Source organism: Amborella trichopoda, chromosome 13, assembly GCF_054954075.1.
Source record: "Amborella trichopoda isolate Santa Cruz 75 chromosome 13, AtrichopodaSantaCruz75HAP2 v2.0, whole genome shotgun sequence".
NCBI lineage: Eukaryota > Viridiplantae > Streptophyta > Magnoliopsida > Amborellales > Amborellaceae > Amborella > Amborella trichopoda.
This window is the reverse complement of record NC_142348.1, coordinates 49,958,425-49,973,737: the sequence shown is the minus strand read 5'-3', so window position 1 is coordinate 49,973,737 and position 15,313 is coordinate 49,958,425. Positions and strand designations below refer to the sequence as shown.

Here is a 15,313-nt window from a genome sequence, read left to right as displayed (position 1 = left end):
TGTGCAAAATTTAAAATCATACAAACACTACAAATATGATTTTTTAGAAGTGTCGTCGCATTATACTACAATACAGCCGTTGCATTGGATCATGGTTCAAGAGGAGCAATAGGTACTCCAAATGCAACTTTTGGGACAATTTTGAGCTGTGCATTATTTTAATAGTATAAAGTAGACACAACCTCACCCTTACAATATAGCTCGAAATATAAACCCTCTTTTTTCCGGTTCATACATATATCTCTTAAAAAAAAAAATTTATATAAGGTGACTACGTAACACTGAAGTAAGGTGAACCTCAAAATTCCTCTAAGATAGAGTATTCCTTGGAAAATTCTCGATCTCGAAATGATTACAAAGGATAAAAAAAAAAAAAATTTCATATAAGATTGACATCTAATTAATTTTTTTTAAAAAATTATTTTTATGCTTTCCGTGTGATATTTATAGAAATTGCTCAAACTAAGGGTATTCTCGTCAATTTTGTTCAAGATATGTGAACACTCCTCTCCACCGCTTACAAGTGTCCAAATTTTGGTCTTTTTCCTCTGTTGCATTAACACCTCCAAGGGTTTGGTCATGGCGTACGTAAACGAAACACTCCTTGAATCGAAACCCTAGCAAACGAAACCCTTATTTCCTTCGATCAAAACCCTAGTTTTCTTTTTTCGGCCATGGAAGCTGATCAGATAGGCTTTGTTCTGTCGAGGGTTTCGGAGCTTCAATCGAAGATCAACAACTGCATTCACAGAGCAACTAAGCAGGAAAGTACATTCATGGAGGAAGAAGAAGATAGCGATGTTGAAGGAGGAAAGGAGGAAGATGCGGATGAAGAGTCTGTTTCTTCAAGAACTGGTGAATTAAGGCTACAGAACGACAATGAAGCTCATGCCGAAGCCGAGAGCCTTTTGAACATTCGAAGTGCCCTAGAATCACTCGAGGAGCAGCTCTCATGCCTACAGGTTGGTTCTTTGTTCTGTTATTTCGATATCAGAATTAAATGCTTATTCATTTTTTTCTATGGTGATGATTGTTTAGGGTTTCAACAGGGGATAAGGTCTCTTCATTGCTGCATTTTACCATCCTCTGAGTTTGGGGTTTTACTTTAGAAACTCTTTAGAAGCAAGAGACTGATATGAAGGAGGTTTGGCACAATAAAAATGCAAACAACTGATTATTTATTTATTTATTTTTGCTGAAAGCGTCGGGTTGAAGAATAGTCGTCAAATTAAAAGATTTTCTTGTGCTTAATATGATGCAAATGCTTTAGAGAGGGAGGGAGGCTCATACTGAGTTTCTTTTAGATTTTTTTTGGATTTTTTTGAGTTTTTCTTGGTTATATTGTGTTTTAATGTATAGTAATGAGGTACAGGTATGTGCAGGAAATGCTCATTGTTATTTCCAGGAAATGCTCATTATTCTCACTCGCATATACTTTGTTAGTCCAAAATTGCAAACTTCTTTCTTATTTATTCTATATTTTTTATTCATAATTTTCCATATTTTCCTTTCCCTGTGGTTTGTTAATGTAAATATTAAACAGTAAAAATTCGCCACTAAGGCATACATCTTATGCTTACCTTGAGGCTTTAATTTCAACTCTGAATCAGTCATGCTTGTCATTTTTGCTTTCATGGGTGTAGACAAATAGTCGTGACTTTAAATTTTTTATCCATTTTTTATCCACTCATGTATTTTACATCCGGGTCATATCCCTTTGCTCCTTGATGAAATGGCTTAGCTAAATGATGCCAAAAAGTTTATAGTAGTATGCTTCTGGCATAAATGCAGCTTCATGGTATATTGTTTTGGAGATGATCATGTTGTGCTCATATCAATCAACAATGTCCAGTTTCATGTCAATAAGGAATACTGTGTGATAAATTTGGGCGGGAAATCTCCTACCTCTAGTAGACTTTGTATTTTGTATTGACATGTTTAGTTCATACAGACATGACTTCATTCTTCAGCTAAATTTTTGTGTCATGCAACTTTAGAAAAAGAATATTGGCCTTATTATCTTAATATTCACGTTCTCTTTAGTTAGTTATCTTTACTTCTTCCTTGATCATTTTTTATCTCCATTTGGTCATTCATGCATTCTTTCATATTAACTGCAACTTTTTCTACCTGTACCTGTACTTTTTTGTCCTAGTATCATATAGGTAAGTATCTCAGAGAGACTATAGATATTGCAAGAAACTCACTTAACATATGCTTTTTGCAAAATGCAATTCAAATTTTCAAACCCATATGCCATGTAACGTTCTACTCCTCCATGTGCCCTTTGGTTCCATGCCACTGACCTTTTTTGTATCTATTGTTACACTCTTATTGCCTGTATGGTTATGCCAATGCCCATATGATGTTATCTTCTGTACTCATTCCTTTTCCTTCTTGTCTTAAACCTGTCTGGATCTTTTTTTTTTTGAGCACGTGTTAATGGTAAAACATGCTTGGATCTTCATAAAAATGCCTGGATCTTCAGAAAAATGTGACAACAGTAGGGTTTCCACTGGTAGATAAACTTGTAACTTTTCCCTTATTTTTCCCTTAATTTATCTTTTATTTTTTATTTTTATGATACCCATGACTTACATGAGATGATCCTGGACACTCAAATCAACCCTCATTGGGCTTCAGCTATGTTGGAGTTTAAGGGGTAAAAAGTGTTTTCCCCAAGCAATCGTATGGATGAGGGGAAAGTTTTCTTATTGGGTTCCTTGGGAAATGAGCAAAGGTGGAATTGCAAGTGTACATCAATTTGAATTTCAAAGGCTTGTATTCTAATTGAAATTGTTGTGCTTTAGACATATCTTGCATGGAGTGGTCATACCAAATGTTGGATTGCCTTTGACTGGACTTACTATGGGATCACTGTGTCCTAAAGTGATGCATCTCTATTAACTTCTTTTGCTACTGGCCTTGGATATCTGTGTTTAACTGTTATCTTCTTCACTTCTTGTGGAGATCTGCTATTACATATATGAGTTATTTGTTGCCGTACTTTGCTCTTATTCCACTATTTTAGAAGGTAGCTGCTTTTTCTTTTGCCATTATGAACCTCATATGATACTCATTTGTGTACGGCTTCCACTATGTCTAGAAAAATGTTAATGTGGTACTCTCCTTTCACGTGTCTTAAGCTGTTTTTGAGGAAATGTGTTTATAATCATTCAATTAATTGATTCCTGAGAAAATCTGTTGTGCTGCATATTGTATGTTACATGGTTGTTGGTGCAAACTGTATTTGCATTTGTTCCTATGGATGATTCAAGAAGGTTGCAATTTCCAAGGCCTGAAAAACTTCAACATGTGAAAACTTTTCACGATTTTGCATGTGCTGCAGTTACCCTCTCTCTGCATACTATTTTTTAGTTAATCAAAGAAAAGTTATGTGCTAGAGCAGGACAATTCAGTCTCAGTGCTCTTGATTGAAGATTCCATGCACAGGGGAATCTCACTAAGTATTGACGGTAAAAAATGAGATTTGTCATATTGGTTCACCTTTCTGTTTTGGTGTTTTCAGTTGAGAATCTTGAGATACACATGAAGCCTGATTTCTAGCTTTATATAGGCTTAATCAGTAACCTTTAGATGAAAGAAAGGTTATAGGTGAACTATGTATAGGCTATGGCACCTCCAGATCATTCATAGAATGTATCCATGCCCCATCCTAAAAATAGTTTGACTGGCACTCGAGGGCCATGCTATTTCTACAAGATACAAATGATTGCTTGGAACATCATTTGGATATAACTGCTGAACTTTGACTGCTTGGAATGTCATCTAAGTTAAACAATTGAGGATTGAATCTCTCTGTTCCCTCTGGACAGGCTCTGCAGCATCAACAGAGGCTAGAGAGAGAAGCGACCCTTGCCGAGATCGATCAATGCAGAAGAGTTTTGTTAAAGAAACTGAAGGATTACAAAGGCCAAGACTTTGAAGTGATACATGAGGCCTCAGCCTTTGCTGGTGAGACCGGAGAACAAGGTGACGATCTTCTTCTCCCTCCTTATCCTAGCCGCTTGCCTGACTCCTCAACACTTGAAGAAACCTACCTTTCAAAACCCCCATCTCTACACAGTAAATCTCCTCACAATAACATTGCTAGTAATCAGAGCCTCTATACCAGACGGAAGAACACCTCTGAAACTAAGAGAAAATCAACTCAGTTGAAAGACCATCATTCCAGTGAGAAAAAACCACAAAATGGATTAAAAATGGTATTGAGTCTTGTTGCTAAAACTGCTATTGCAGTTGCTAGTGTGGTATCGGTGTTGAGTTTAGCTGGTTTTGAGCCAAGGCTCAGAAGAAGGGGGTTTTCAGTTAAGGCCCTCAAGTTCCCTCTGAAACCAGCAGAGGATAAAGGATCAGAGGTTCGGTGCCCTCCCGGAAAGGTTTTAGTGAGAGAAAATGGTGTGGAGAGATGCCTTGTAAAAGAGAGAGTGGAGGTTCCTTTTGAGTTGATGGTTAGGGCCCCCGATATAAGTTATGGGTTTGGATAAATGTTGTGGTTTCTTGGGGATGTTGGGTTGATGATGGTGGTGATGTTTGAGCTATCTGTTTGAACCTTGAAGTGGATGTTTTCAGTCCATGGGATACATAGTGAGTGTGACCTTTGTAATTTTCATTTCATTCATGGCCTGCATTTTGGTTTTTTCTTCTCTCTCTCCATTTCATTCATGGCCTGCATTTAGGTCTCTCTGTCACCATATCATTTGGCCTGCATTTTGGTCTCTCTCTCTCTCTACCATTTCATTCATGGCCTGTATTTTGATTTGTTTTTCTTCTCTCTCTCTCTCTGGATGGCTACATTTCGTGAATTTTTTTGTGTTGCTAATTGTTTAACAGCTTGAAATCTTTGTTTGCAAAATCATGGGGAAATACAAGAGCTCGCATAACTACTGGCGCATAGGAATGAAGGGCCACTTACAGAGAGCACAAAGAGTCATAGCATCTCCCCTAAGATAATTTAAGTAGTTTTATTCGTGACCAACTATAGTGTTTTCTCAGGAGCACACTATGCACTAGCATCTTTGGGAGAAGAGAGAGTTTTTCTTCCTTTTTTTTTTTTTCCTGAAAACCTCAATTGGGAGAGCAACATCAAAAAATAAGTAAGGGAGATTTATAGAAAATCCTGTTTCATTTTTGGAATTCAAAAGCAGTCTTTATATATTTCGTGTTGTATGTTTAGGTCCTACTTTTTCAAAGTATATATATGTATTTCTAAATTTTGCCATGGCTGGTCCCGAGCCGTGTTGGTTACAAACTGGGAGAAAGGAGGAGGGTGGGACATGATTCTTTCCAAATCCGATATCTTGAATTGTTTGCTATTTGCTTCATAGCCTATGAACAAGGTCAGTTTGGCTTGGAATATAAATTGTTTGTGTAACAGGGTGTTGGAGGGGGTTTCTTTTGAAATATGGTGGAAGATGAATTGGTGTGGCTGGTCGAAAATTATGGGGTGCTTAATACTAAATCTGCTTATAATTTTGTCTTTCATGATAGGATGAGATGGCGTTGTCCATCCTTGAATGAGATTTGGAGTTGGCCAATACCTCTCAAGATTAAAGCTTTTTTGTGGATCTTGGGGCAATGTAAAACTTTGATAGTGGATAACGTCACGAAGAGGGGTAGAATTATGGCTAGTGTTTGTATCTTGTGCAAGGAGAGTGATGATAATGGGGATAATCTCTTCTTTATTGCCATTTTTCGTATAGGATTTGGTTCTGGCTTTTTTGGTTAATTGGGATTGCCTTGAAGCCATATGGAAACCTTTGGAGCAGACGAGTGTTACCAGTTTGGACAAGGTTGGAAAGGTGATACGGCAAATCTCAAATGCACTTCTTTGGTTTGGGATGGGAGGTACGGCTGGAAAGGAATAAAAGAGCGAGTTTTGGAAGGGGCTTCAATGGATGGGGAATTGGTTAAAAGAAAAATTTTGAGTTGGTTCAGAGGGCTGGGCTTTGGTGTTTCCAAAGTTGACGTAACCGTGAATCTCTCCAATTTGTTTAGGCAGAGAGTTATAAAAGTTGGACCGAAAGGGAGTGATTGGGTGCGTGAAGCTAAATTTTGACAGCTACCTTTGATGGGATGTTGAGGGATTCATATGGGCAGGCCATTTTCTGCAATGCTGACCCAACGTGGTGGCCTCTGCAAATTTTGCTGAACTTAAAAGTGCTTTTACAAGGCCCTCGTCTAGTGTTGTGGACCATGCTGAAAGGGATTTTTTAAATGTTATAAATTGGTGCAACAAGGTATCTAGACCACAATGGAGCCTAAGATCCAAGTGGATGGAGATTTTGGATATCTGTTTACAGTAGGAAGTTTTCTTCATGTCTAGCCGACAAGATTGCTTATAGTTTAGCCAAGAGATGAGTTTCTTTGGAAAGGATGGTTGAATCTGAGGCTTTGTGTTTGATTTTTGATTGGTGTAATCTCCTAATCCATGTTAAAAAAAAAGAAAGGAAGAGTGTTGTTTTAGGTTGGTAGCCAGCGTAGAAAATGTGGCCACACGATTTGTGATACCAAATAGTTGGGATAAGATTCGAATGATGATATTGATTTTAGTTTATTTATTTAATTGCATTGAAATGAGTTCAAATTTAGTATGTTGTTTCTCACTATCGCATCTATAAAAAATACTAAAAATAGAATCTAAAATAAATAAAATTATCAAAATATCCTTTATTATTGTAGGGTAATTTGCTTATTTATTATTTTTAACTTTTTTTTATAGTTTTTATGGATGTGTGTAGGTGAAAAATAAGAACATACCAAATTTGAGCTTAAACCAATGTATATAAAAGGAGATAAAACTTACAATACATTTTATACCGTGAGACTTGAAATGTAAAATATGAAATATATGATAGTTTTTAAATTTCAACAATAAAACAAGGCTTTCCTGTAAATTCCTGAATCTATATACAACTTATATGTAACTCAAGATAATAACATCGTAATATTCAACGGAGCACTTTCAGTCGGTCGGATTTTGAGTGTTTCAAACTCAAAATCCAATTTGTTTTTCTTTAAAATGCTCATCTGGTAATGTTACAATGAATCCTAAAATTTTAGTTCAAAAGAAGAAAGTCATTTGCACGAGGGGGTAATGTTAAGAATGTGCTCCCCCGCTGTCCTTCCGTTCTCTGAAATTAAATTCAAAATAAACTAAAATTAATTGATGCTGACAAATGACGCGGCCCAAAATTATTTGGAATTAAGTGGTGATGATCAAAGTTGTCTACAAACCCAGGTTAGAAATCTTGGTTTTGTTTACTATCTCATTGGAGACGAACATCTGGATGTAATAAAATTAGCATGTGGGACAAAAAACTAAATATAGGCATGGTGCAATTTATTAAACGACAAACTAGGCTTCGCCCAGTTACTCAGGCAGCTTAACCCATATACCATATATATATATATATATATATATATATATCTTTTTTATGGGTTTATTTATTTATTTTTTTAAAATTGAGCTCTACTTGGGTGATTTACTTAGGCTCAACATGCCTTGGCCAAGGCCTGAATACTTTTGTCAAGTCGACTTTCTAACTATTGTTATTAAAGAAAGGAATAAAAATCGCTTAAGTTTGGTTTCAATTTATGTCATCAGCTGATTTTAAGAGAGATGCAGTCAGTGTAATTCATGAAACAAAAAAGACGAAGAGAAGTAACTCACAAGGCAAGAATCGCTCAAATCCTACAATAATATGGGCAATTATGCTGTCCAAGGCCCTAGCATACGAGATCGATTAAACATGAAAAACAAGAGAAAACAAAGACAAACAAGATCAACAAATGAAAAAGCAAATATAACAAACATGAATAGCTCAAAGAAATGTTAAGATTACGTAGTTCATCATTAATGTGACTATGTCTAAAAACGAAGACGACTCTTCGATTTACTATCGTAGCTCCAAAGGTACAAAATGGTTGTTACGCGAGTTTTAGAACCAAAACACTCATGGATTGCCTTAAAACCTAACTTAACACAACCCTAAAAGAAATGTATATAATTACTGAAAAGTAATTGTCTATAAAGAGACCATTTATTTTTATTACAAGGAAGTCATATTACAACTATTCTCACTCATTAGATGTCAAATTGGATAGCTTGGGGTGAGTCACAACGCCCGAGATTTTTTTTTTGAAACTTGTGTATGTCTAATAACACTTATAAAACTACTCATTTTGAAATTTTAAATACAACAGCGATTGTGACCTCGCACCAAAAGTAAATTGTCTCCTTAGAGACCCTCATGATTTACAAGTTAAAGGCTCTAGCCCCTAGAGCCCACCAAGGTGTCCCTCTGACTTTGCCAAATAGGGTAGAGGGGCCTGGGGTCAACATATGATAGATATTTGGTTACACCATAGTATTCAAGATATAAACAGTTCACCAAAATGAATCACATGCTTCTGGACAAACCAGAGCAATTACTTTGCTCAGGACCATCAATAATCAAGATCCCCTGGATGATTCCAAGTTGGCTCAGTGATTTCTTGATCACTAGTTGGAAGGACTAAGTGTACAAAGTTTATTCGGTTAAATACTCGAGAAATGTCTGTAAGGAAAAATGGCTACGGGTAGGCTGATACCAGTAAACTACCAAAAGAAAGAAAATTAACTAAGAGTATAGTTTTTATTTGGTTGGATCATTCGAAAACGTAAAAGAGATTACGAAACTTTGTGCAATGCGAGATGAACCTTAGTATGACACAGGCCCACTAATTTAATTACAAATTCTTTTTCTTATATAGTACTTTATGACATCCACCTAAGAGATTTATTTTTAAATCCATGTACACAAATATCTTATTACAACTACAAATAGTTTAGAGGGAAAGTTTACATTACTTGTCAAAGATATATATGTTAATATATTTATATGGCATTTACACCAATTTAATGCATATTTTGCAAATATAATAATGTCAACTTCGCCCATGGTTTTGGACATTCCTCTATTTTCTAGGTGCTGGCTTGGCTCTTACCTTCACCAAAAGGCGATACTTCCTCTCATATGACGCCAAAGTAACATTCAAATAACGCCTCCAAAGTAACGATAATTAGTAACAAAGATGGATGAATTGAATAAAACAAAGTTTCTTTATCATGTATACTCTGCTCCCGCGGGAGCAGGTTTTGTACTTTCTCCATGGGGTGAAATAACAAATCGAAAGGATCTTTCCATTTGTTATTTTGGGATAATGATAGATAATTATTTTCAAAATATAATTTTGAATTTCGAGTTCTTGAACATCTGGATCTCACCCTCCAATTGGATAGTCCTTTTTCAACCCTAGGACATCACTTTCATGCAGTGCAATTTTAGTTCCTTTTTTTTTTTCTCTTATTCTCTTTTGAAGTTAGTTGCCAGGTTGAAAAGGCTAAATCCTCAATTCTGGGTTCCTAGGATCACTCCTAGAGGGGTTTTACTTTTGCCTGAGGGAGTACATTGATATTATGCTCCTTTAGGAGCACAGAATCTATGGGATTTTTTTTTTTTCGTTTTTTTAAAGAGGGAGTATGGCAAATAAGAGGTAACCCATGTTGTTGTCTGCATAGATCTCATAATAGGAAGAATGGAGCTCTTGAGCAGCAGCCCTTCAACCTCTGCAAAACTCATCTCCATGAGTTAGTCTCTCTCTCTCTCTCTCTCTCTCTTATAGAAAATGACTTTTTTTTTCCCCTTGTTAATAAATGTAGTGAAGGTGTCATTTTCAGCTTGTTTTTCTGGATTTGCTTTCTGAGATATTGCTGCTGAAAATTTCAGGAAATGGAGCAGTGGCAGAGATGGGAACTATATCCAAGCAATGGGCATGTAAAAATAAGTATCAAACGTCTAATCCCTTCAATTCAAGGCTTTCTTGGGCAAAGATGGATGGATTTGGACAAGCAATAGTCTCAAAACCAGCTGGATCCATGCAGGGTAATAAAATAGAATAGAAATGTAATTCCCCATTATTTGTCAATCTGCCTTTTAAATCAAAAGTTGGTGTGTCCAACTTGAACTTGCCCAAGATACTCAGACTCGGAAAGCTATCGATCGTTAGGATTGGGCCAAATCTCAGACGGACTCAACCAAGTCTATCAGACCTTGCTTAGGCTTGAGACCTTAGCTAGTCCTGACCCGAGTCCTTGTTTTAAACCACTGATTTTGATTTGTGTAAATTTTACTCCTGTGAGATCTTTTTCTATAATTGATATATTTTTTGGTATTAAAAAATTGGACTCTTTGTTTTGTAGGAATAAAGAGCAAAGGAAAGAGCATCGGGGTAATAAGAGCCTTCTCAGAAGAGCAAGAAGCCTTGGTGGTCGAGTCATGGAAGGTTATGAAGAAAGATGCGGCCGAGTTAGGACTAAAGTTCTTTGAGAAGTGAGTTGAATTGTTTGATCAACCGGTTTATATAAGGTCCCAATTTTTTTTATTTTTTTATTTTTGGTAGAGGTAAGATCGTAACGTTTTACACCATCTATTTTAGTTTGATGAATAGATTTGACATGTTTTTTTAAATCAATATCGAAATTTTGCAAGTATTTTAAGATTAAATTGTATCTACACCCTCTTAAATCATCGCGACCGTACTTCTATGGGAAGGTTCCCACCTTAAACAAACTTTTATCATAACAAAAATAAAGTATAACATAGACTATTGGTGTATGATATATGGTACACCAAAAGGATCCAGCCTCTACTCCTCATATATTATACACCACAAGATTATCCATCCTTTGTTCTTCATAACACATGGTGGAAGCTAATCCTATCGCTGCTACATTTCATCAATGGAATGTTCTATTAATCATCATTTGTCATCAAGAATGGATGGTGGATGCTCCCATGCTTTTCCATATACCATAAACCACTAGTGTGGCCTTCCTAACCAAAAAAAGGCTTAATCTTCATAATATAGGAGAAATTGACCATAACCATTCACACTTTTTCTAAATTACATTTGTTACATGTATCAGTGTTCCCTTAGACATCGTAGGTTTATTAGAAATTGGAACTTCCATATTTAATTCCTAGAAAATTTGAGCATCATGGAAGAATTCTTAACATATTGGATATAGTACAAAAAAAAATCGTTCCATGTGTCTCCACACCAGTGCAGGAAAAATCGAATCGCAATGGTTAACTGGACATGGGCTTGGAAGTGTTTCAACCGGCCTAATCGGTAAACCGGCCGGTTCAAATGATTCCTAACCAGGCAAGTCCCGGGCGGTTAAAAAAGTATTAAAAAAATAAAAAATAAAACAATCTAATAAAATATAACAAGAATGATTAAACAAAGCACATTATCCAAATGAACTTGAAAATTAATGAAAAAAATGGATTTTTAATAATTGATTTGTGCCCAAGAGTATATTTGAATTTTTTTAAAAAAAATGAAAAATGTAAAAATAAGTATTAATGGCCAAAACAATTTTCAATTTTTGTCATAATGATGAAAAACATTAAAATTTTCATTATAAACAAAATTCCTTATTTTTGATATTTCAAATAATTTTTAATTTTTTTTTTAAAAATACCTTGTCGTTCACCAAAACCAGCCAATACCAAAACCGCCAGTGGCAGGTTCTGATCTAATAAGGTGGCTACTGATTAGACCGCCCGATTTTTCCTTCAATGCTCCACACATATTCTACTATATATCTTATGAGTATAGTTAGCATTGTCTATATTTGTTAGGCAATAATTAATGGATGATATTGTTGTCGGCTCACTCAAGATCCATTTGAAAGTATCTAGACACGTAAATTACTTGTGCAGGAAGACATAAAAAGCCCAACTGATAGATATTGTCGTAGCCCAGTAATTTAACGCTATCTTGATTTAGCTTAAACTTTAGTGAGCAATTAGTTCACCTTGGATTCTTTTTCCAAAAATTATTAGGATATTTGAGATCGCGCCTTCTACAAAGCGTCTCTTCTCTTTCTTGCGAGACTCGGATGTGCCACTGCAACAGAATCCCAAACTTCGAAGTCATGCTCTATCCGTCTTTGCCATGGTAAATTTCGCCCAATTCTTTTATTATGTCCCTCAAACTTAAGTTGTTTCTTCTTATAAAACACAACTAAAAACTATATGAGAGTGAGAGGGAAAGAACAACAGAGGACAGCCAAAGCGCACAGCAAGATTAACATCAAAATGATATGCTTGCTCTTAATAAACTTTTATATTATCTAACGATCCTTCATTCTCTCTTGTCATTTCTTAGTATTATTTCTTGTTTTGAATTTTGCAGACATGTGAATGTGCTGTGCAACTAAGGAAGAGTGGGAAAGTAACAGTGAGGGAGTCGAATCTCAAGGACCTCGGATTCACCCACTTCAAATATGGCATTGTCGACGAACATTTCGATGTAAGGATCATGACCATTTAAGGAAATGCATACCAACAATCTTCATCACCATCCAATCAATAGATTTCATGGTGATAGAGCAAGAGTGAGGCGGGACTTCAATGGTATTCCCCATGCTTGCTCTATCACTGTCTAACCCCTTGATTGGACCGATGCTAAGAGGCCTAGCCTCTTTCGCTACCAAACCAAAGCGAAGCGATCTTCCATTCGAAGAACGTCGTGCTTTGGGACACTTTGGCCCACTTCAGTCAATTACAGGGTACAATTTTATTTTCTCAATGTTTAAACTTTTTAATTTTAAAAGACACATGAACACTTTTCCAGAGATGTCAAAGCATTTTTCATCCTCGCCCAAACCGAATGAGTCTCTAAGGCGATTTAACAACACTGTATTGGTGGCGATTATCCTCATCACCTTTGATCTCATTTAGTCATGAGGATCATAGGAAGGTTGAAGGCAGCTTTGTTGTCATTTTTATCATCACAATGATAACATGAGTGCCCTAGGCAATTCTAATATTTGCCTTGTTTTGAGAAAAATGCCATTATTATAGCTATGGAATTATAATAACAAACAGTTTACATATGGTCTAGACTTTACTATAAAATGCTGCATCTGAAAATCCCACTAGAAAATGCAACTCTGGTGATGAAAATCTTCGAATATATTATCTCCACCCTGATAATTTTGTATTTGAGAAAAAAAGGATTTCAAGAGCTAAAAATAGTTTGTAAAATATTATTTGGACCATTCATTTTGACGTGTATATAGATGTGATAGATTTGTATCATTTTTTGAGCTTCAAATTTTATATCGAGAAATAGAAATAGATTTTTAGATCATAATTGTTCCGATGCAAAACTATCTAAAAGGGGTTTGAGGTGTGGTTTTATATTTTAAAATGTCAAGCCTAAGCCTTATGCTAAATGCACCCATTATTATAACGGTAAATAACTATGTTTTGGACCTTCGATCAAACTATACCGTCCCAAAATTTAAAGCCCAGTCCTCTCCCTTTAATTTTCTTTTCTTTTCTATTTTGTACTCATTATTCTAAGGATGCGGTAGGGAATTTTGAATTACAGCAGTGGTTCATGAAAGAAATAAAATACCAAACAAGCCTTCATATGACAGTGTTATTTGTTTTGGAAAAGCACTCGATTCAGAAGTAATATTACTATGTGTCTCTACATGCATAATTTATATGTATCTATTGATATATAGTTATCTGATCTTGATGAAATAACTGCGAGCAGACTGACAAAAGTCCCACATTACTTATGGCTTGACAAATAGAGTTGGCACTAGACTTCTAGTCGTTTGATCAAAATAAATTATTACGGATATCCTGATACATAAATTATATGTGGCAAGAAAAACAGATAAAGGTCTTCCATAATGTCCCCCATCACTTGTGGGCTAGCAAACATACCTGGCATTAGCTTCTTACATTATTTAAGATTCACTTTTAGCCTTTCAATCACAATTGGATGGTTGTACATAACACATATCAATATATGTGGGTGGAGGCCCATGTAGAAAGATCTCCCATTACACATATCGATATATGTGGGTGGAGGCCATATGCTATATGGCCTAAGAAAGTAACACTGCTTGCTTGTTTCATTGTTTTTGGTTTACTTCATGTTGTTTCATTGTTTTTGGTTTACTTCATGCTTGTTTCATTGTTTTTTGTTTACTTCATGCTGTAAATGTCCAAACACATAAATCATAAATTTGTGGAGACATATAGATTGTGCAGGTTATTTAGGTGATCTACTTTTATATATTTCAAACCTTGATGGATTTTGAATTGGATGATACCAGGTAGGAAAATTCGCTCTTTTGGAGACGATTAAGGAAGCAATTCCCACCATGTGGACGGTTGAGATGAAGGACGCATGGGCCGAAGCTTATACCCAACTCGCATTTGCCATTAAAGAGGAGATGAAGCCTACTTCATAGATTAATCTATTAGAAAACCTTTATATAAGGTTGCAACCTTATTTCTTATTTGTAGAAATAAAGTTGCAATAATCTATACCGTCAATTTTATTTGGACTTTGTAGATTGGACACACACATTGTAAATGCAACCTTATTTGTAGAAATAAGGTTGCACTAATCTCCACCATCCATTTTACTTGGACAGTATCGATTGGACACTATTTTAAAGACGTGCTATGCATTGACATTGTCTTAAAATATGTGTTCCATCTACAATGTCAAATAAAATTGACGGTGTAGAGTATCACAACTTAATTTCCACAAATAAGGTTGCAACCTTATATAGACCACACCGTAATCTTTTCTTCCTAATTTTATCTTGGGTATTGTAAAATAAAGAGGTAACATATGTACAAGTTGTGACCTCCACATTCAAAAGTCTAAATAAACTTGACCGTGCACATTATTGCAACTTTATTTCTAGAAATAAGGTTGTAACTTTATATAGACCACACCATAATCTTTTCCTGCTAATTTTATCTTGTGTATTGTAAAATAATGAGGTAACCTATGTAAGAAGTTGTGACCATGTACAAAAGATAAATGGTCTCTTTGTAGACAATCTCATATGTTAAATTCTTCAATTCTTATGGGTATTGTAATAAATTTACCTTGCATTTGCCCATTTCTTTATATTATTGATTCAACACAAAAGCATGGATGGCGTGCAAAGGACAAAAAAGAAAATAGAAAATCAATGCGTTGGTGAAATTGAACTAGCAACCAAGTGTTCGAACCCTTGACCTCCACCACCCAAACTGAGATAACACAAGTCTAAGATAGGCCTGAGCCAGAGCTTTAGGGAGATTGGAGCCTGAAGGATCTAGACATGGAAGAATTATACAAATGTATGGTTTTTGTAAATATCCAGCCCAAAATATTTGCACTCGAGGTGGCTTGGAATCCTCAAAATGTTACATTA

At 35.6% G+C, this 15,313-nt stretch overlaps 2 protein-coding genes across 5 annotated transcripts; both read left to right on the top strand.

The window, feature by feature from the left end:
* Positions 1–550: 550 nt before the first annotated feature.
* PDV2 (plastid division2) lies at positions 551–6,611 on the top strand. Of its 3 annotated transcripts, none has more exons than XR_016048403.1 (3): positions 551–962; positions 3,837–4,608; positions 5,512–6,611. XR_016048403.1 is itself a non-coding variant. In XM_088856800.1 (2 exons), exons 1-2 carry the CDS (start codon positions 675–677, stop codon positions 4,506–4,508), a joined length of 960 nt encoding a protein of 319 aa, XP_088712926.1. In that variant the 5' UTR covers positions 551–674; the 3' UTR covers positions 4,509–4,638. The 3 variants fall into 3 exon arrangements, 1 of the variants encoding a protein (XP_088712926.1); XR_016048404.1 differs by having other exon boundaries at positions 4,855–6,611; XM_088856800.1 differs by lacking the exon at positions 5,512–6,611 and having other exon boundaries at positions 3,837–4,638.
* On the top strand, positions 551–14,953 carry HB1 (hemoglobin 1). 2 transcript variants are annotated; one of them, XM_088856802.1, is made up of 6 exons: positions 551–962; positions 9,792–9,947; positions 10,265–10,394; positions 11,916–12,030; positions 12,268–12,384; positions 14,213–14,953. In XM_088856802.1, exons 1-6 carry the CDS (start codon positions 953–955, stop codon positions 14,348–14,350), a joined length of 666 nt encoding a protein of 221 aa, XP_088712928.1. In that variant the 5' UTR covers positions 551–952; the 3' UTR covers positions 14,351–14,953. The 2 variants fall into 2 exon arrangements, with proteins under 2 accessions (XP_088712928.1, XP_088712927.1); XM_088856801.1 differs by lacking the exon at positions 551–962 and adding an exon at positions 9,599–9,652.
* The last annotated feature ends 360 nt before the right edge of the window (positions 14,954–15,313 follow it).

Excerpts from the sequence above, each read along its gene's own strand:
- HB1 (XM_088856801.1), top strand. The coding sequence starts at position 9,601 with ATGGAGCTCTTGAGCAGCAGCCCTTCAACCTCTGCAAAACTCATCTCC. Across the intron at positions 10,395-11,915 it reads GGACTAAAGTTCTTTGAGAA|GATATTTGAGATCGCGCCTT; the intron begins GTGAGTTGAATT and ends AAAAATTATTAG. Across the intron at positions 12,385-14,212 it reads TTGTCGACGAACATTTCGAT|GTAGGAAAATTCGCTCTTTT; the intron begins GTAAGGATCATG and ends GGATGATACCAG.
- PDV2 (XM_088856800.1), top strand. The coding sequence starts at position 675 with ATGGAAGCTGATCAGATAGGCTTTGTTCTGTCGAGGGTTTCGGAGCTT. Across the intron at positions 963-3,836 it reads AGCAGCTCTCATGCCTACAG|GCTCTGCAGCATCAACAGAG; the intron begins GTTGGTTCTTTG and ends CCCTCTGGACAG.